General features: G+C 41.9%; 1 protein-coding gene across 5 annotated transcripts; it reads left to right on the top strand.

The window, feature by feature from the left end:
• Positions 1 to 678: 678 nt before the first annotated feature.
• On the top strand, positions 679 to 20,296 carry TMEM192 (transmembrane protein 192). 5 transcript variants are annotated; one of them, XM_052778583.1, is made up of 6 exons: positions 679 to 801; positions 3,590 to 3,736; positions 9,291 to 9,555; positions 11,613 to 11,747; positions 16,124 to 16,226; positions 18,621 to 20,296. In XM_052778583.1, the coding sequence occupies exons 1-6, from the start codon at positions 760 to 762 to the stop codon at positions 18,742 to 18,744; spliced, it is 816 nt and encodes a 271-aa protein (XP_052634543.1). In that variant the 5' UTR covers positions 679 to 759; the 3' UTR covers positions 18,745 to 20,296. The 5 variants fall into 5 exon arrangements, with proteins under 5 accessions (XP_052634543.1, XP_052634576.1, XP_052634567.1 ...); XM_052778607.1 differs by lacking the exon at positions 3,590 to 3,736 and adding an exon at positions 6,651 to 6,907 and having other exon boundaries at positions 771 to 801; XM_052778592.1 differs by lacking the exon at positions 679 to 801 and adding an exon at positions 1,523 to 1,761.
• Positions 20,297 to 21,030: the final 734 nt, after the last annotated feature.

Raw genomic sequence — 21,030 nt, 5'->3', positions numbered from 1 at the left:
TGGGTACCACCACTGGCCACAGTCTCTCTCAACATGAGAGCAAAGGGTTATAAAATGAAATTAGCAGCGGGCAGGTTTTAAAGAAAACTTGTTTCTTCACAAAATATACAACTGGGCCAGAAGTATCTTTGAGAACTTACTAAGCGCCTCCTGCATGCTAAAACTTCCGCGGTCTGAAGGGGCAACCAGGCACACTCATGGAAAAGACATCCACTGGAAATAATAATAAAGTGCAGAGACTCTTTCTCTTCCTCAAGAAGGCCCTGCAAGGCAAAATGTTGGGACCGGAAAATATTCTGCACAGCAAGCTGAAAGCAACACTACGCTGCCTGGATCCCCACGCTTTTGCGAGACGTCTGCTGCTGTTTTACTTTCCCCTCCCTGCGATGCCACCCGAGCCACCCACCCCGCAGGGACACCAGCCCTGGGCCTGCTTTAAATTCAGTCCCGGGCTGCCGAGTCAACTCGACCGAGCATCGCCAAGGGAGGGGAGGGGAAGGGAGAGCAGAGCAGAGCGGGCCGGGCCGGGCCGGGCCGCCGGTTCCCCCGCGGCTGCGGTTCCCCCGCGGCTGCGGCCCCTCGGCGGCAGCGGCCCCGCCCCGGGGCCGGCGCTGCGGCGCGGCTCGGGCCCAATAGCGGCCACGGCCGGTAATGGCGGGGCGGGGCGGCGGGGCCTGCGCCTGGCCAGCCGGCGGCCGGGCCGTGCCGAGGGCGCCGATTAAATACAGCCGGGGCGGCGGTGGAGGGGGTGGAGCGGCGATGGCGCTGACGGCGGGGCGGCGGCGGCAGGACCTGGACAACGTGAGTGCGGGCTGGGGTGGCGGGCGGTTCCCCCGGGGGGGAACGGCCGGGCTGCCGTTAACGGTGGGTAGGGCTGGGAGAGCGCCTGGCTTTCCTCTTCGTCTCTGCCTTCCACTCCTCTCCGCCGTTGTCCGTACGAAGCGCTGGAGGCTTTATCTTCTTCTTCCGGGGGGAGCAGCCGGCCCGGGCGTCTGTAAATGGCCGTTTCGGAAGTAAGGAGGCCGCTCCCCGGCCCGGCCGCCGCCCCCCGCGCTGCCCTGCGGAGCGCTGCCCCTCCACAGCCGTGCTGGAAGCTCCCCCATGTAGCGTGGGTGTGGGGTCGCTTTTAATCGAGATTATTAATTTAATCGAGGCTGCTCGCGTAGCCTGTTTAGTTCTTCTGGCTTATTTTTTTTCCCCCCACAGACGGATCCTGTTAAGTGCAGTCTCTGGTTTATATGCTGTGCGCTGGAGTGGCCGCAGCGGTTTTTTTTTCTGTTTATTTGGGTGTTTCCCGCCCCCCCCCCAGCTGGAAGCCTGCGCGGGCAAGGCTTGCTGCCGGCTGTGGCTCTGTCCGTTCCTGCCCGCCCTCCTCTTCCTCCTCCTCCTGGTGCTGGGCTGCTGCGGAGGTGGTCACATGCTGGAAATGGGTCAGGGAGCCAAGAGGCCGAAGCCTCAACCTGTGCTTGTGGTAACAGCAGTGCCTGACAAAAGGCCCATATTTTTTTTTTTTTTTAAGGCGTTCTAGCTTTCAGCAGCTGTGGTTTTGGTTCGTCTTAATTAAATGAATTGATCTAATTAGGACACTTACTAGATTTTCTTAATGTCACATTGACTGCATGGCATCATCATCTCTCTTGCTTTAATTCCCCTCCTCCCCACATTGCCTGCAATAATATCTACTCAGGGAGGTTGTCATCCAGTGCTTCCTAACGCTAGCTGTACTTCAGGATGCAGAGATGGATTGTAGCTGGTCTTGCAGTAAGTAATATGGTCAAATGTGTTTTGATAAAGCTCTGTCTGTGAAGGAGCGTGCTGACCTGGCATGGTATTGCAGAAGTGGTGAGTTCATCTGTTCCCATGAGACAAAGGATATTGTCCTAAGGAGGGTCACTGTCTTTCTGGGAGGTGTGAGCTGTTAACTCTCCTATTAATTTTGTGATAGGGAAGAATGAGGCAAGTCATCTTGGCTGCTGGAGTGCTGGTCCTGAACACTTGCTTTGGGAGCTTAAAATTATACCTGGCCCCTGAAAATGGGGGATGAGGGACAGAGGGCATCTTTGTACTCTTGCTTCTGGATTTTATATTGCTGACATAAGAGGAGTGCCATTTGTAAACCTTTAGGTCCGCAGTAAAAGGTCGTCTTACCAGGCAGGTATTTCAGCAAGGGTTGTTTACAGTCAAAGGCTAGGCTAATTAAAAGGTATCAAATAGGTGCGGGAGGCCTGTTCATACTCCTCTATGGTTGGGCAAGTGTGGCATTCACAGTACTAAAATAAAACTGATTGCTGACTGAAATAACCCTTGATGACTAGTTCCTTCACTGCAGGCAGCTGTCCGTAGGTGAAGTAACACAGGGGAGCCAATCTACATTGTCCCAGTTAATATGAAGTATAAACCTAGGTCTAATCTCAAAACTTCTTTCTCTTGTGCTAGTGTCTAAGAGAATGACAAGCCTCATTTGTCTTGAGGCTTATGCTGCTTTCTGCCATGGCAAGGAGAAGTCCTTGTTTTAAAAACAGTAAATATCCCAGTGAATCCTGGCGTGTGTCTCTGAATAGTCAGAAGTCTGGAGTGGGATGGGGTCTGCCCTTGTCTTGTTCTGGGCTGTGGTTGGTATCACTCAGGAGAAGAGTGGCCAAAATTGCTTTGGGAATCTTGAGTTTCTTTGTCTCTTGAAGCAAGCAAGTCATAGCATGGGACATAATAGGATGCTAAGAGGGAAACTTGAGCAGTTTGAGCATGGGGGCTGTGTATGTTCAGCTTAAGATGCACTGAATGACTGTGTCCTGGCCTGGAAGAAGCAGAGATGCATGGCAGTGGGGCAAGTTCCTTGCCCACAAGGAAAGGTTTTTCCCTCCACCCATACTTAGTTTTACCTTTTAATTAAAAAAAAAAAAAGGTACCTCTGGAAACTTACATAGCCAAAACATCTGAACTGAATGTGAAGTCAAAGCCCCAATACTCAGCGCCAACATGACAAGTAAAGGTTCCATGCTCTCTAGTGAAAGCAGAGAATGTCTTGCCCAGCACTTGGTAGTGTCTTCTTCCCTCTGAACTGCTGCTTCTTTCTTGTCTGGGTTCAGTTTGAACTACTGCTGCAGGCATTTTGACGTCAGTAGTGTCAGTGGCTGAATCACTTGAAACTGTTACTGGTACACTGCAGCTTTGTTATTGCCTCTAACTGTAGCTGGACAGAAGTAAGAATAACAATGATTTTTGCAGTACCTGTATAAAGTATGTGAGAGACACTTTAATTGTTACTACTTCCACCTTTTCACATAAATGTACTAATACTTCTGGCCTCTCTCAGGAGTGATGCTCAAATACTTGTGATACCTTTTAAAGACTAAAGTTCCTGAAGACTCAGTGTGATGCTGGGAGGTAGATTAGTGTCAGATTCTTCAGGGACTGAGTTATCTCACAAAGATGTGATGAGAGTTTACCTAGAATTTAAGAGCTTGTCTCAAGATGATAACCTAGGTGTTTTTCCCCAAACCTTGATTTGCTAACAGGAAACTGCTAAAACTTTGTACTTTACTTTTAGAGCTTACCTGTTACTACTCTTTGCCCTCCCCTTCTGTTCCAGGGTTCCTTGGAAATAACACAGAGTTTGGAAGATGATCCTCTACTGGATGCACCGCTTATTTCATCTCATACGTTGCATTCCCAGCTGAGGCCAAGATTTCATGCTATCCCAGCAGTTCTCCTTGCCAATTTTCTGTTGCTAATACATGTAAGTTTAAGAAGCATGATTTCCTTATGAAAATTTGCTGTCTTTATTCTGAATTCTTACTGTTCACATGGACAGAATGCTCCAGAGATTTGCATACACTGTTCTTCCAAACCAGTGAAGTCCTATTTGCCAATGCATTTTGATAGGCTACGTGATACTTGCTGTGTTCTCATTCTGTTTGTTGACACTAACATGCTATGACACATCTTGTTAGGAAGAAAGGCCTTTGAAATAGTAGTTCTATGCTGTTGGAAATGTACTTTTAAAATAATATTACTGCTGTAGAAGTGCTTATACTAGTTGTAGAGGGCTAAGATAACTTTGATGCCGTGCCTTCTGGAGGCTGGACTTAATGTCACAGGGAAGACTTACGGTATTTCTTATGGTAACTAAACAAGTAAAGTTGGACTTGATTCAGGAGTTTCAGATGGTAGTAGATGGAAAAATAAAGGAATCCAAATGTTACTTTGTGCTTTGACTGACTTCTGGGGGTTAAGGGTGAAAAGTACAGATAAAGGGGCAGATCTTGTATCTAACAGTATGAAGGCCTTTTTGAGGCTGGTTGTCGTGGTTTAAGCCCAGCTGGCAACAAAGCACCGCAAAGCCATTTAATTTACTACCAATCAAATCAAAACAAGGATAATGAGAAGTAAAACCAAATCTTAAAACACCTTCCCCCCACCCCTCCCTCCTCCCTGGCTCAACTCCATTCCCAGTTCTCTCTACCTCCTCCCCCCAGCGGGGCAGGGGGACAGGGAATGGGGGTTGGGGTCAGTTCATCACACCTTGTCTCTGCTGCTCCTTCCTCCTCAGGGGGAGGACTCCTCACACTCTTCCCCTGCTCCACCATGCGGTCCCTCCCACAGGAGACAGTCCTTCACAAGCTGCTCCAGTGTGGGTCTTTTCTGCAGGCTGCAGGCACAGACTGCTCCAGCGCAGGCTTTCCCATGGAGTCATGGCCATCTTCGGGGCGCTCCCCGGGCTGCAGGTGGGCATCTGCTCCCCCGCTCCCCTCCATGGGCTGGGGGGACACAGCCTGCCGTCTCACCACGGGCTGCAGGGGCATCCCCTCCTCTGGTGCACCGCCTCCCCTCCTTCTTCACTGACCTCGGTATCTCCATAGGCGTTTTTGTCACATTCCACTCCCCGCTGCAGGTTTCCCATCTTAAATCTGTTCTCCCAGAGGCGCTACCGCCATCACTGATGGTCTCGGCCTTGGCCAGAGGTGGGTCTGACTTGGAGCCGGGGAAGCTTCTAGCAGCTTCTCTCAGGATCCACCCCTGCAGCCCCTCCCCTGCTACCGAAACCCTGCCACACAAACCCAGAACACTGGTAGACAGAAGTAGAGGCCCCTGCCTACTAGTGAGTTTATCCTTGATAATGTGAAGAGGCTTATTGTCGCTTGTGAGCGTGTGGAAACCTAACATGAAAAACAAGGGGTGAAGAGCTCTGATCCTTAGATCTAACTGAAATGGTACTTGCATGGTGCTTAGGGACGTGGTTTAGTGGTGGACTTGTGTCACAGAAACACTAGGCTGACAGTGATATATTTCAAAAGTCAATTTTCTTTAATGATACCAAAATGCAACGGTCAAATTGAACAGGAATGTTGTATGATACTGAGATATAACAGCCAGATTGACAGGAATATTAGGTTGTAAACACTGTGACAAACACAACTTATTTACAGGTTCAGGATGTCAGTTGGGAACTATCACTACACAAACTGTAACCAAATCTAAGTTTAGAATGATGACTCAAAATGCACATATCACTCACCGATAAGGCGAGGCACTCAATCCCGGGAAGTTTCCTTAGACGGTGTCCTGATCTAAGGGGAGAGTCTGCGACTGCAGACCCGCTGCTCCAAGGAAGGCTGGCTCCAAGCGGTCTTCCGGAGGGCTCCATTTATACCCTAGGTCGGATCAGGGCTTGTGGTCATATATGGTCGGGGGTCCAGAGACTTGTCTTGATGGAGGTGTTTCGTTGGATGAGGTGCTCCTGGTGGGCTCAGCTAGCTGGGGTATGTGACTTGTGTCACTCTGTGTAGTGACTCCAGTCGACACCAGGCTGGGCAGCTGGAACCCCAAACTGCAGCTTCTAGTTTAACCCTTTCCTTTCAGCAATTGAGAAGTTTCAGTCTTTATTGGGGCAGGTGTACCTGCCACAGCTTGGTAGTGTTAGGTGAACTGTTGACTTGATGATCTTAAGGGTCTTTTCCAACCTAAATGATTCTATAATGCCACTAACCTTGACCTGAAGATAGTATGCGTATAAAGCCAGAGAGTGCACAAGACATGTATATGTATGTATTGCTAGCGATTTTAGAGCTTCATTTGATCTCAAATTAAAAAATGCTGTTCCCAATGCTCTGCAAAACATAGTCTCTGCCAGAATTTTAAAAGCACATACCAACCTCTAAGGTCTTTCTTTGGGCGGCTGCATAAAGCTGTTTGAACAATATGCCCTAGCCTTCTAATTTTAGAAGTAACTGTTTTGTGGTCTTAGTAGTAACAAGAAATGTCCCTCTGTCCTAAGTCTACTTGACAGAAAGACTTCTGCTGTTCTGCTGAACAAACTACCAAAATTCCCAATGGAAACTGTATATCCAGCCTTATTCCCTTCCCCTACTATAACAACTCTGGTGCCATCCCATTAGGATGGCACTTGAAGTCTGCATTATGAAGGTAGACACTGCTATTGGTAGTAGAGCAGTAAATGTTTTTTCCACCTAGCCTTGGGGCCTTACTATCTACTACCATAACCAATGTAGCCAAATGTCAGTTACCCAGATCCTAGGAAACTACTGCCTCTCCTGTCCCCACCAATTCCCTTCTCCTGCAAATGGAGAGAAGTGTGGGGAGGTGAAGAGAGAGAAAACTGCTGAGGCCTCTATCAACACACACTTTTCCAGGTAAAGTCTTGCTGCTATTGCTGAACCTGCTGCAGTGGCCACTTGGTCCTTGGAGCAAAATGGAGAAGTATCCTTTTCTGTTGGTGAAATACAGCATTATAATTGCCACATGAAATGGTCCTGTCTCTCTCGCTGAAAAGATGGATGGGGAAAACAAGCTTATTGGATTTCCTTCCCCTCTGCTTCTGCAAATGTGCACAAACCTTGTGGAACGTGGAGACACCAGGTTAGCTTCTGATGCACAGCCTGCCAAAGGGGCAAGTATCCTGGAGAAGTTAAGCCATCACAGTATTAAGGGGTAGAGTTGTAATGCATCTCTAAAGTAATTTGTATGTAATGTGAAGTATTCTCCACCCACCTGTGCCAAAAATTGGAGTTAGGTAGCAAATAGCCGCCTAGTTAGATAAAATTCTGGAGTGTGTGGCTAGGATATGATAGTGTGGTGGGGCTGGGTTTTTGAGTGGCTTTCCTTTTGCCAAGCCTTGCTTTTCTGCAGGCTTCTGGCTCCTATCAGGAGACTGGAGAGCAATGTAAAGTGTACAGGGTAGAAATAATTCTTTTATATTAACCCTGTCTTTCCTTAATCCCCTCTGTGTATGCACATACACAAAACTGAACTTAAATACTACTCTCTATAAGAATAACTTTTTGTATATAAAAATCCCCTGTGCTGGGGTGAAGCACCTGTTGTTGGACTGCCCTCAAATGTAGGCAAACCATCTTCAATAAATGCCACTCTTGATGCCAGCTACCTGTTTCCTCTTGTATATGCTGCTGTAGTAATTAGTAGAGCTGCAGTGCTAGGTCACTCCTGCTTGTGTCAGTTTAATATAGCCATTTTCTGTACTGAAATACATTCCTAACACCTGGAGGGAGTAGAACTAGGTGTGTTGCTGTTTTAAAATGGCAATCCAAACAGTAAATGGACTGGATAAAATATGGGTTATTCTTAGCTTTCTAAGAAAAGGAGGTGGTAAAAATAATACATTAAATGAATGTTTTGTTAATAAACCTCCCTCTTATTTAACTTAATCTAGCTACGTAACCCATCTCAAGATAATTTTGAATTTAGTTTGCATTTGAAGTAATGGTCTTATGGATAATATAGGGGGGACACTTTTTTTTTCCCCTCCCACCTTCTACCCTGTCTGTCCTCTATAGTGTCTCTTTTAGGTATCGACAATTGTGTGAAAATTCTTCCCCTGTCTTCCTCCCTCCTCAATTACCTAACTCTATTCACAACCACAGCAAGCGAAGGGCAGCTCCTATCCAGAGTAATTAAGTGGTTCTGAAAGGTTAATTTCTGTGAAGACAGTTGCTTGAGAAATGACAAAAATATGAAAAATAAGTTGAAGGGAGTGGAAAGGGGGTGGTAGGCTCTTACATATGCATAGAATTAAGTATGGAAACAAAGCTAGCAAATGGAAATCATACACTTTCCTCCATCTTCAGTTCTGATGTGTTGTTTCTATCAGTTATGAGATGCAGAACATTGGGCACTCTTTTTAACCTAAGTGTGTGAGAGGTATTAGACTTTTGTAGACTTCAGGCAAATGGATTTTTTTGTTGTTGTTGTATATAGAAGCTCTCAATTTACTTCTATATTGGTGAGAGTTGTTTTTGTTTTCAGTTCTGCTTTAAAATATTCCTATTCCATAGAATGAATCAGGATAAGAAAGTATCATATTCTTGTTCACTGAATGAAAACAGTAGAGAGTATTTTCTATGACAAAAACATTCTATAAAGATTTAAAAAAAGCCCTGTGTGTATAGATATACTCCAGATAATGTACACCCAAGACTCTACCTTCTAGTTGACCAAAAGATTGCTGATGATCACTGCTGATGCTGAAAATTTGGAGAAAAGTGTAGAAGACAGGAAAAGTTATGGCATAATGGCACTAGTCTGAAAGGATAAGTGTATATAGAATCTGACTATAGTTTGGTCATTCTGTCATAAGTGCTGAGCAAAATGGAAAAATCTGATAGTAAATACACTAAAGAATGATTACCAACTGGCAAAGATGCCTACCCAGTGTTAATAATTCACTTAAGTTACTATGATGATGTTTCACTTTTTTCTAATGTCACAACCTGGAGATCATCTTCAATGGATATAGTAAAGGGTTGATTTTCACTTACAAATTGTCAGTTTAAAGAAACATGTACTGTACCAATGAGCTATGAGGCTGTCCTGCAGAGCAGTAACAAGTGTAATTGAATGAGTCTAAAAAGACGAGATTTCTTTTTTTTTTTTTTTGAGGGAGTATAAAGTTCCCCTCAAAGTAAAAAGACATAGTAAAGAGGGTCCAGAAATAGGATAAATTCACAATGGAGGGGAGACTCGGGGAACAGTGAAATTGATTTAGAGGAAATTCTGGGAAGAGTGGTGATCCTCAGCTCTGTTCTGGTGGAGACTGGAAGACAATCTTACTACTTGGCAATTTTGGTCATCAGCATGTTCCCAGAATGACATGTAGTGGTTGTAGTGTCTAATGTTTTATACATTATCTCAACTCTAATACAATAAATTCAGAAAATAATGCATAATGAATAAATTACATAAGCCTGTTTGTTTGGGGTTTTTTTCATAGTTAGATGTTGACTTTAAGAGTTTTTCTCTCTTCCTTTCTCTTCCAGGTTGCTTTTGTTGTTCTAGCATTTTTAGCAGCTATGTTTTGTTCTTATCCCAATCCAAATCAGGATAAGTGTCCTGGAAACTATACTCACCCACTTAAAGTGCAGACTGTCATAGTCATTGCAAAAGTAATTCTGTGGATTCTGCATGTTTTTTTTGAACGATACATCCAGCACCACCACAGTAAAGTCAGAAGCAGAGGTTACTTCTCAATATACCGATCAACAAGACATCTAAAAAGGCTTCCACTGCTGATTCACTCCACAGGTGACGTGAACTAATTTTCCTGGTTTTTTTTCTTCTAAAGCTTTAAATTATGACACAATAAAAGACTGAGCATTTTATATATAAAAGTATATTATGTATTATGAACTCTTAAAAACCTGCCTATGAGCATTTATAAATAATACTTGTTTTAGTCAGATGGACCTCCTGACTGACCTTTCTGGCCTGCCAGATGCATGTTGTAAAGAACTCTTTGTAGTGGAAAAATACCCACAAGTCTGAGGTTGAGTAAAACATCTAGTCATTCACATCTAGTCTTCAGCCATAAAACATTCAGCCAGCAAGGTCTGTGTTTGGCTGCTAATGATCTCAGTTTGCATTTTCATTTGTCTAGTTAGGTATGTGGCAAGACTGCTAGTCCTTCCAGGAAGTGTGCTACTCTACTCTTTTCAAACTCAGCAATTCATGTAGAAACAGGTGAATTGCCTGTTGCTCAACAGCTGCCTGAAATCAGTAAAATAAGCCATTTTCTGATCTTCAGTGGGGCTATGTGTAACATTCAGTTCTACTTCTAACTGCCTTTTTCTACTTTCTATGGACAAAGGGTGGTGTATGGGAGTGGTTTAACTCTATATATTCTAAGTTACATCACTGTCCAGTAAAGCTGAGAGAAGTATTGGTACAATTAGCTGATGTAGCTTTTCTAACAGAAACTACTTCAACAAATCTAAAATCCATCTAGGGGATTTTTCACACAGAAATAGCAGTGGAAAAGGGAACAGTGCTGGCTTTTACAGTATTCTTGCTTCTTATAATCCCACCTCCCTTCTGTAAATCTGAATAACTGGAGTAGAATATTTTTTTCACCAGAATTGATAAGTTAAGTGATCCTGCTTTATGTAAAACCCTAGCTTTCTTTCCACCCAGTCGCTAAAAGAGCTAGTCGGTTTGAATGTGCAAAACTTAAGGCTCTGACCACTAGATAGAGCTCTGATGATAAAGATGTGTTTGGAGTGCAGTGACAAAATCGGGCTACAGCAGGCTTGAGGATGTTTCAAAAGAGAGTAAAAGGACTATTTCTGCCTACTGCAATGTAATCTGGAGTACTTGGCCCTGTCTCCAGCCTTAGATGGAGCCCACTTCTCCCCTACCAGCCAAACTCTGGGCATGTGTAAATGTTCAGGTGCAATCAGTTGTGTGCTGTAGACTTTTGATGTCTGTAGTTCATAAGGTGGTTAGCTCTGTTGCTGCAAACTCCCTGCCATGCTAATTGCTGCTGATACCACTTCCATCCTGACAGTTCAGTTGCCTAATGCAGTATGAAAGGGAACTGTACAGTTTGCTAGCGACATTAATGGTCTTGATACGCTTAGTGCTTTATCCAGACACTGGTTATAGCATTTCTACAGGAAAGAAAAGAACATTTCACACTCTGTATCGGAGAAGAGGGTGTGTAAAGAATTAAGAGTGTTTGTTAGGTCTGTAACTCAACACTTGCTCTCCTTGACTAATTGTGCTCATTTCAGTTAAACTTTAAGTAACTTGCAAGTATTAAAATAATAGCTAGGCAAGTGGAAGCCTATGCAAGTATCTCCCTGTGAAAGGAAGGTATCTGGGTTTTTTGCTCTGCTAGCCTCATTGAAATACGCTCAAATCCACCACTTAAAGGAAAACACCCTCTCATTTTGAATTGACTGATGTGACCTCTTAAGAATTGAAAGAAATTAATAGTCTCCCAGCTGTTTTGGGGATGGGTGGCAGCAACAAGGCTAGAAACTGTTTAAGCTCACACATGTATATTAGGTATTTCTAGTGCATTTCTTCCACTCTTGTTTAAGTCAGAAAAATCTATGAGAACTCATAATTCTTTACCATTACAGTCAAATGCTGAAATGAAACTCATTTTGCTGCCAGCAGTTGTAAGCTTGCATCACTTGTGTTAAGGAAATTAGCCGAAGAGGCAAGTATGGTATGAAATGGAAGAGCATTACTGAAATGTTGCAGCCTAATGCAGATACTGGGGATATGAGAGTTCTAAGTTATTTTCAACAGCTAATGAAATTGTTACACTTGTAAAATATATAACGTTTGTTTTCTAGGTAATGCAGCCCTGCTTTTGATTCTGTCAGTGCAGCATTCCTTTCCTGATCGCAGTAAAGTGTACCTGTATCTTATACTGGGAGTCCTGGGCCTGGAGCTGATTAGCTCCCTGACATGCTTAGTGATTTACACAGGTGAGAGGCAATTTTTTGCCTTCTTGAGTGAGACTTATTATAGCTGCTACTCAACTGTTTTGTTTGCCCTCACAGTATCTCACTTTGGGTACCCCAAGACATTTAACTGCAATTATAAATACAGAATGATTCTGTGCTTGTAGAAGGACAACTAAGGCAAATACAAAACAAATGGGAACGTTGTCAGGCTTGATTTGGTCTCCAAGTGCTGCTAAATGAAAGCTCCATGTTACCTCAAAGCTGTTGATCCAGTGAAGTGGCAATAAATGCATAATTGTTGCAAAAGTGTCCTGTGAACAGGCTTGTCTGTTTAGCAGTGTGTTCTCAAATGTGTACACCACAAGCTGTGAAGCCGTAAGAGCTAGCTGGCTTAATCAGAACTGCTTCTGGGATTTACATGTGGGACTTGCATAGTTGATAGTATAATTGTGCCTTACTCTCCAGACACTTCCTCTTTCCCTGTTCCCCCTCCAAAAGCTTCAGTTCATCTTTGTCACTAAAATGGAAGATTCCCTCTAATGAATGTGGTGTTTTGTTTTTTTTTTTAAAAAAAAAAAACCAAAACCAAAAGCAAACAACCAACCATCCCCAAACAAACACACACCCCCCCCAACAGAACAAAAAAACATGGCTTTTGGAATCTGTGCTAATACTAAAATAAGATACTGCTTCATAAAACTGTGAGGCATTGCTTTGTACTGTCACTGTTAGCTTGTAAGGTTATCTGCTTTTAAGTTTGGTGTAACTTACCAAGACTTGATAAACCTTTTTCCATTAAATTATTGCAGAACTACCTAAAATGTTGATTAATAAATGCTTGAACAAAATAGTTTTTTCTGATCTCATCTTAAAAAACTATTTGGGTTTATGGCTTGCATTAACTCAAATGAAAATAACTGGGTTGAAAAAAAACCAACACTGAAAAGGTACAAGATACTAAAAAAGGCAATTATTTTTGTTGCCTGAAGAAAACTAGAGGTGTTTACTGTGAAGTCCATGTCTGTTTAAATGACATGTAGTTCCTGCTCTTGAGTTAGTTTATACTCCTGCTTCTGAGATGCTGCTTTCTGATTATTTACAGCTGCAAACAAGGAGATGACACCTTAGCTAAGTAGCCTCAGTAGCACTGGTTTCTCTGGGCATGGGGCAGGGGGAACAAAACCAATGGGCAAAACTTAGTTTGCTCCTGACTTTTAAACAAACAGGAGGAAGGAGAGTGAGAATACCTCCTTCAGGAATGCATGAAGTGTAAAACTTAAAAGTAAAAGCCATTTCTATGGTAGTCAGTATTTGTGTTAATCTGACTTCTTTTGTAATTTCATAATTAGTAATTAATCTAGGATGTCTTTTTTAGGGAAGAAAACTTTGATATGTTCTTAGTAATGTAATGACACAGAAATACTGCTAAGTAGCTTGGTCATCTATGAAATAAAATCTATTTTTGACTCCTGCAACAACATTGAAATCAAAATGCAATAAGAAATAAGGTCCCAGCTCTAAACTACATCCTTCTCTTACAACTGTATGGAGGCCTGAATGCTGTAGGCTTGTCACGCTTTCCTGTGAATGGACCAGCATGGCTCAAGTAGACTAACTGTCATCTGGAGGAGTAAAGGCAATACTGAGGGAACACAGGCATGGCAGTCCTAGAGAACTATTCCAAGAATGCTGGAGATCATCCCTTCTTTGCATACGCATACTTACTTTCCTGGGAAACTCAGGAAATAAGAGATAAATTGCAAAACTTTAATAGAATGTCAGGAATTCCAGTGAAGAGCTATTTCTTACCCTGAGGCCTCTTGGAGCCTAAAGAGCTACACTGTGTGTCTCTTACCCTGGCAGAAAAGGATAAGCAACTGCAAGAAAGTTGATGTTGATAGTAGTAAGGTCTGAGCCTGGACTTCCCTAAGAGCTCTCAAACTATCTTTCTGCTTATTTGTCACCAAAAGGGTCTTGTTTCCTAGCTTGTACTGTGCCAGTTCCTGTGCCCATGAAATCCATTAACCAACTAGGAAGTTGTAGGGTGCAATGTTTTGCTTTGCAGCTGGAGGAGGCTTGAAGAAGGGTCCAGTGAGTCCTGGAACCAAGGTGATGGAGGGCAGAGCTGCACTGCTAGGAAGGAGTAAGGCAGTTCCTTTTGGCAACAGCTACTTTATTTCCTCAGCAGCCCTAAAACAACAGTCTAAGCTTCATTCTCTAAAGGTTGGTGTGCAAAACTAGGGTTAATTTTTATGTAACTTAACACTTGCCTCAAGATGAGGAAGACCTCAAATCATTCTAGGTTGCCTTTTCCAGTGGGTAATGTAACTTGTTTTCTTGTTTTCCATCCCAATACATGTTGAGGTAAGCTACGAGACTGCATGCGTGTCTGTCTCTTGTGCGTAGCGGTGTTTTTTTAACATTTTAAGCATTCAACTAAAGCTTTACTGAAGCAAAATGTATGTATTTGGCCAGTTTTGAAAATAGCCTGAGAATCTGTATTAATAGTGACACTCAGATAACCTTTTTCTTTTTTCTCTCTCAAAGGCAGCAAAGTATGTGACTGGATGGAAGCATGAAGCTTCTTTAGTAGGATAGTTTTAAGGGCAGTCCTCTGCTCAGGGTTAGAGTGCCCCTCTCCAATGCAAGCACTTACTATCTTAACAGCTAGTGGTATCTGCTATCAACTAATGTAGTGAGCAACAATGGGGAGATGAAGGTTGCTTTACACTAGCAACTCATCATCAACCCCTTTCTTAGAGGGAAGGTAGCACCGATTCGTACATTGTTTCTCCATGGTGGAATAATTATTTCTTTACTAGAATGAGGCATAAATGCGTATCTGTAGAAGGTTCGTGTACCTGACTTATTTTCATTTAAATATTACTGCCTCACAAATGAAAGTGGTGGCATGGAATACCTGATTAATTCTAAATATTTCTTCTTGCTTGTTGGAGTTATCTTATACATTCTATGATGCCCAATGTCCTATGAAGTACTACTGCCTTTCTTAAAATTATCTCCATTCAGCAGTGTATGTATATATAGCTGTAGGATGCAGAGGCAGGGGTTCAGAAATCTACAAGGAATTGCTGTGATCGACCTATAACAGACTTGAAATATATAAGTTGTTCAAGTGAGATAAATTTGAATGGAATGAAGTATGATACAGACAGCTCTAAGTGTTAGCTTACTATTGTAAGTTTGTTACTGATAGGATAGGGAGTCAAGCTTTAAAAGGTTTACTAAATATATGTATTTAATGACTTTCTTACATACTTCTAGTATCACTTGAATACAGGACTAATGTTCCCACAGCCAATGCACGTTGGGAATTCCATATCCATTCCTTCATGGCTTTATTTGTAGAGGAATACCACCATAGAAATAACTGACTTTTGAGCCTAAATGTAGTTAACCTCTGGAAGATCTTAGCATTGTTTCAGCAGGGTGGCCTGTAATAAACCCCATCATATTATTGACTTCTAAGGACAGTCTTTGTCTGCTGCTGTAGTGTGGATTTCTCACGGAGCTGGACTGTAATGTTTTTAGTGGCATTAGGTGTATTGCTTCACAAGCAGCCCTAACTGCAGAGTCTTGAATGCATACTCCGGATCTCTTGGTACATTCCCTGAATCAGGATCTGATATTGAATGGCTTCAAATATTTTCAGCTTCCTTCCAGAAATAATGCAAAGGGTGCCTACAGCTTCTCTCACCCTCACCCTTCCCTATTCCACATCTGTTAAATTTAGTCTTAAACTTTATTCACAGGTGCCCAGGAATGACAAGGTTCACAATGTGAAGCTGATTGCAGAGCCACTCTGGTTTGAATAGTTAATGGCTTTCTGTAGCAAGTCTGCCCTAGTTCTAGAGCAGGCAGACAAGCTGCTGCTTCATTGCAGGTAGTAGTTTTGATAAATAGTATTTATCAAAGAGCTTAAGTTAGAAGTTCTGACCTACATACTAGTATCAAAACTTTTTAGAACTTTTTTTTATGGCATGTTGCTTAATTTATGGCCTGAATTTGGAGACTGAATCTCAGTACCCTCTCAAAGGCAACTAAGGTTTCACCCTCTCAGGTGACAGATTAAACTTTGCAGATGTTAAGCAGTATGTTCCAGCTTACCCACTCAGGTCTTCACTGTGGTCTTTTAAGCAGCAGGGCCAAGGAAACAAACCAACCAAACCACCACTAACTTATAAACAAAGCCATTCCAGAAATAAGTAAATTCTGCTTTTTCTTTCCTTCCTTCCCACTCCCCAGATTCTCTTATTGTCCTTCCATCTCCTATCCTAAGGCAGATACGTTACAGATATTTTTTTGTTTTTAACTTGGAGCCTGGTGATAAACTTTTTTTGGTTGCTTTCCAACTAATTTATAAAACTTTGTTGCAGTGAAAATAAGCAACTTCAATCGTGCGAAGCCAAGACCTGACATAATTGAAGAAGAAAAGATGTATGCCTACCCTAGTCACATTACCTCAGAAATTGGATTCAGGTAAGATTTTCTGTATTAAACTTGTGCTGTGTTCAGCCATGGTATACAGGTAACACTGACAAATATAATTGTACAACTTTCTGTAGACTTACATATAATCTTAAATCTGTCAACCAAAGCAGAGATGGGAATAATAGTTCTGAAAGAAACTATATGCTTAAGGCTGCCATTTTACATGCACAGATGAGAAGCAGCACAGTCTTGTACTTTCTACACAGTAATGGCAATTTGTTGTGATACAGAAGTCCTCAAACATGAGGACAGAAGTTATTTGACCATTTACGGCTGGTTGCGTGAATCTTTAATGTGCTATAAATAACTGTGCTGAATCTGGTTTAGTTGACTTTATATGGGAGTTTGAGGAAAGATACTGGTGTCTTATACTGTTACTTAAAGTATGCCTACAGAAGCCTAGCTGCTTCAACCAGTTCTTTCAGGGAAGGAAATACGTTGTGGGCAGTTCATAGATGAAGAAGAAGAAAACTTTGCAGCTTTGTTCTGTGCCAGCAGTTGGATGTGAGATTCCAGCAAGGGATTTGGAATATATTTCCAGGTTGGGAAGGAATTTAAAGGTGGGTGGGGCACTTAAGAGGTAAGGAAGTTCTCGGTGAGACAGAGAAGCTATCCAACATTAATCTCACAAGCACTGAGACTCACTGCTTTTTTGTCCTTTGTGTACCTTCTGACTGCTTGAATATCTTCCAGTTGCTGAAATGAGTCTGGTATGACTTAACAAAAACCAATCATCAAAACTAACTTGGATTTCCATATAAGAATTTATTTAGGAATTTTCTAATACAGCATTACTTGCTTCTCTATGTGTGTCTTAGTAAAAAGTTGAAGTGCGGAGATGACTAATACTCTGGCACTTCCCCTAGTGTCACAAATGCAGCATGCACATGCTTTTATGGAACTTGGAAGTAGATATCCAGGATACAGGAAGGATTTAGAGTTGTCTTGACTTTTGATACAATGTCTGACTTCCATCTTGATAGGAACACCATGGTGAATGCATGGTGGACCTCATTCCTTTCTCATTCAGCTTCTCCCCTGAGAAATTCTCAAGTGCCCAGGGAACGAGTCTGCAACAATGACCAGCTGAGGAAAAGACTCTGATTTATTTTTGATTAAAGAGTGCAAACTTCCTGTGAGAACTGATTGCAAAACAGTTATTTTAATTCAGCTCTATACAACTCTGACTCTCTTTCCCTTGAGAGTTAAGGTCTATTGAAAAGTGAATCCTGTCAGCCCTTCAGTTGACCCTGGTGATAAGAATGTTTTTTGAATATTATGACCTCTACAACCTAAGCTACTCATCAGGACCTCTTCTGGTGCTTTAAGTTGGTAGTACAGATTACTCGTTACAGTTGCAAGCTTTCTGTCTACAAAACTCATTTTCTTTATCTTTTCCAGTTTAACTACAGTAGGTTTTTAATTGGATTTAAGCTTTTTTCCAATCTAGCTATCCTCCTCAGCACTTTCTAAGAACTATGAAAAGGGCAATGTTCCTCCACAAAATCCTGCAAGGCTGAGGAGCAACTTTCTAAGCTCCAAGATGCTCGTGCATGTACTAAGAGGGCAGATCCCCAAGTCAGCTAGGAGAAAATAATGTGTAAGGGAAGACTGGAATATGCTCAGGCATCAGTACTTGTTCATGCTGTGTTCTTAAAAGTCCTAATTATAGATTTGAGAAAATTCTGTACTTTTTACAGATTTTTCTCAATTAACTCGGCTTTACTTAATGTTGCAGTGTTACTATCCTAGTTAAAATGAAGGATGTCTGAAAGCTGGAGATACTTTAAGTGGGAGTTTAGCTGTACATGAGGTTGTAGACCTGAAATAGCACAACTGGTGCTAATCCTGTTATGGTATTGTGACAGATAATATCACTGTATATGGTAGTATATCATCTATGCTACGGCAGGTTAATCAAGAAATTTCTGTCTTAAACAGCTTATGATCCCCACAGCTGAATAAAAATACTATGCCTGCTTAAAACAAGCTTCCTAATGTATTTGGAAAAGTTGCCATGGATTTCTTAGTATAATTCTAGCATGTTGTCTGGCTCACTAACTTTTAAGTTTGTTAAATAGTTAGAACCCTCATACTACCACAACTTTCCTGTAACTGGCTAGCAGGAAATACATTATTCCATTATGTATACATGGCATGAAGTTTAGCCAAACTTTTTTCTCTTCCTGCCTTCTCATGTAAAATGAATGTTAAACATAAAGGTGTTGTAGATTGCCTTCTCCCTCAAAAGTTAGTTGAGATCAACAAAAGTAAAACTCAAGGAAGCAACTCTCAGAGCTAATTAACAAATACTTAAACATTTCATATGTTAGAAAGCTGCTGTCACTTATTGAAACCCATACTCACTTTTGTTATTTCAAGGCAAACTTCAAGTTTAGAAGAGATAGTTGAGAAGCAAGGAGATGTAATAGAATATCTTCAGCGACACAATGCACTGCTCAGCAAGAGACTATTGGCACTAACATCTCAGCAAATCAAAACTTAACAGCATTTGGAAAACTGCTGCTGGAGCTCTGGAGGGAACATGAGGTAATGTAATATCCAGACTGATTTGTACAGATGACTTCTTCAATCATCTTTCACATTTTGAAATAGAAATTAAGCTGGAAGGATGAGCTCTGCATGCACTATAAACCTATTACAACTGGACAACGGCTCTCTTCAAATCATCAGTTCTGAAAAAAGTTCTGTAGGTTCAAGGATTTTTAATTCCTAATAGGGTAAAGTTGGACCTGAGGTAATGGTTTCAACTTCATTCAGTTGTTGCTATTATTTTGTACTGCTGTAACCTTTGAGCTTCAAACTACTAAAGTATTCTGTATTTCTAGAATACAAATTTGTTTTCTAGAAAAAACTGACTTTGCAAAGGATGCCTTTTCAGTTTCTGGTGCTGTAGCTGAGACTAGATGTGTTCTGTCACTGAGTCCCATTACTTCCAGTGTTAGAGGTGGTGTACTTCAATAATCCTGTACAAAGTACATACTTGCTTTCTAGATCAGTCTCCTTTTCTCCTTTGTCAAGAAAAGGAGTGAAACCGTTGCCTGTGCCAGTGGGGAAATTCAGCATCCAATTTAGGATTTTAAAAAAAAAAAAAAAAAGCGGTGGGTGCCCTAGAAATGCAAATCTCACATGTAAGTGTGTGGTATAAAACATGTCATGATAAGCAATTTGAGCAGTTGTTCAGAATTCTGGCTTTAAAACCTGTAAGAAGAGGGATCTTAAGGGCTGACGACTTTCCTATTACTAGGAGCCTGTCAGCTAGTAATCAACAAGATTCCTGCTCTGCTGACTGAACTAACTTAATACAAAAATTTTTTCATTGACCTAGTAACTAACTTGTGTTGAATGGGTTTAAAGATCCTGTTAAAGATGCATCAGTTACATGCATCCTTGCTCTTTACTTACAAAAAATGTCAGCATCTTGATTCAAAAGCTACAATGGTATATGTGGGGAGGTAAAAAGCAGCAGAAGACAGAAAGGACTTCTAGAAGTTGGAGAAACAAGAATTTTTGGTTCCATTTCATGGATTTATTGGGAAGGCTGGTGAAAGAACCATTCTGTTCTGTGTACTATTTTGTCTACCAATGTAGACCAAGAATTATTTTAGAAGCCAATACCTCTGTGGGGACAGGGTAATCACTAGTCTAAACTGGGAAGAAGGCTCTCATGAGGAGTGGTCTTGTAGCTGAATATAAGAAAAACAAAAGAAAATTAATCCATCCTACTTTGGTTCTAGGGCACAACTTTAGAAATAACTAAACTGTTTAGGGTGCAACAAACATGGGGATTGTCTCATTTAACGGAAAACAATAAATATTGGAGGTCTTGCTGCTATCCAACACTATACTGTTCTCCTTAAGTGTTGTTTCTTGAAAATGCAGCCAGGATTTTATAATATACATGTAAGGAATAGAAATGTTTTTGGTTTTAGAACTCAGGTTTTGATGTGATTGGGTATATCAATTTATATAATTTCTATGAAAAGCAGTAAAATGTGACTGTGAAGTTCATGCACAATAAATGCAACTAAGGAGAAGTGTGAATTTTGTCATTTCTAAACTCACATACAGCTGGTGAAGACTGTTCCAACGGGCAATCTGTGCAGATTTTCTGTTACACTGAAGTTCTTACAGCACAGTTTTGGTGCTTAAAACTTGCCAAAAACTGTTACGACAAGGATAGCTGCGCACTTGTAAGTTTAGTTTTATTCTTTCCTGGGTAATGTTTTTCCATTGCACTTTGGACTTTCCCTGCTACTCCTGTTTCTCTCCAACATAGAGGAATAGGCTGCACAGTGTAGCAGAACAACTTTACTGTCTTCTGAGGGCATTGCTCATACCCTCCTCCTCTTCATGACTGTTTAAGGTAAACCTTGGCTTAACCAGCAGGTATTTGCTTTCTGTGGAACATGGCAGCTGGAAAGCAAAGCACAGCACGGGTTGGTTGGTGTGTGTGAGCATGCACATCTCTTGCCCATTGCAATTCATGGCTCTTTGTAAGTACACAAATGATTAACACCTTGCAACACCCACCCCCCCCATTTTTGTATCTTTATCATACCCTCACTGTATCTTGTTTTCTTAGTATCTTAAGCTTTTTTGGGGGAGGGGGGAGAGGCGCTTCACATTTGTACATGCTCCAACTAGGAGCTAGCTCTCTTTACTACTCGCCCTCAACACGTTCTAACCTCCGGCCGCGGTCGGGCTGCAAAGAACGGCCGAGTAGGAGCCGCCGGAGCGCGGCTACCGACCCGGCTGCCTGCCCGGGCGC

This window comes from Harpia harpyja, chromosome 2 (genome assembly GCF_026419915.1).
Source record: "Harpia harpyja isolate bHarHar1 chromosome 2, bHarHar1 primary haplotype, whole genome shotgun sequence".
Taxonomy (NCBI): Eukaryota; Metazoa; Chordata; class Aves; order Accipitriformes; family Accipitridae; genus Harpia; species Harpia harpyja.
Note: the sequence above shows the minus strand (reverse complement) of the source record. Positions and strands in the feature narration are given on the sequence as shown.

What these genes read in the sequence shown, in the direction of transcription:
- TMEM192 (XM_052778583.1), top strand. Translation starts at nt 760, where the DNA reads ATGGCGCTGACGGCGGGGCGGCGGCGGCAGGACCTGGACAAC. An exon ending in ATGCTTAGTGATTTACACAG is followed by an intron (nt 11,748 to 16,123) that starts GTGAGAGGCAAT and finishes ACTTTGTTGCAG; the next exon opens with TGAAAATAAGCAACTTCAAT. An exon ending in ACCTCAGAAATTGGATTCAG is followed by an intron (nt 16,227 to 18,620) that starts GTAAGATTTTCT and finishes TGTTATTTCAAG; the next exon opens with GCAAACTTCAAGTTTAGAAG.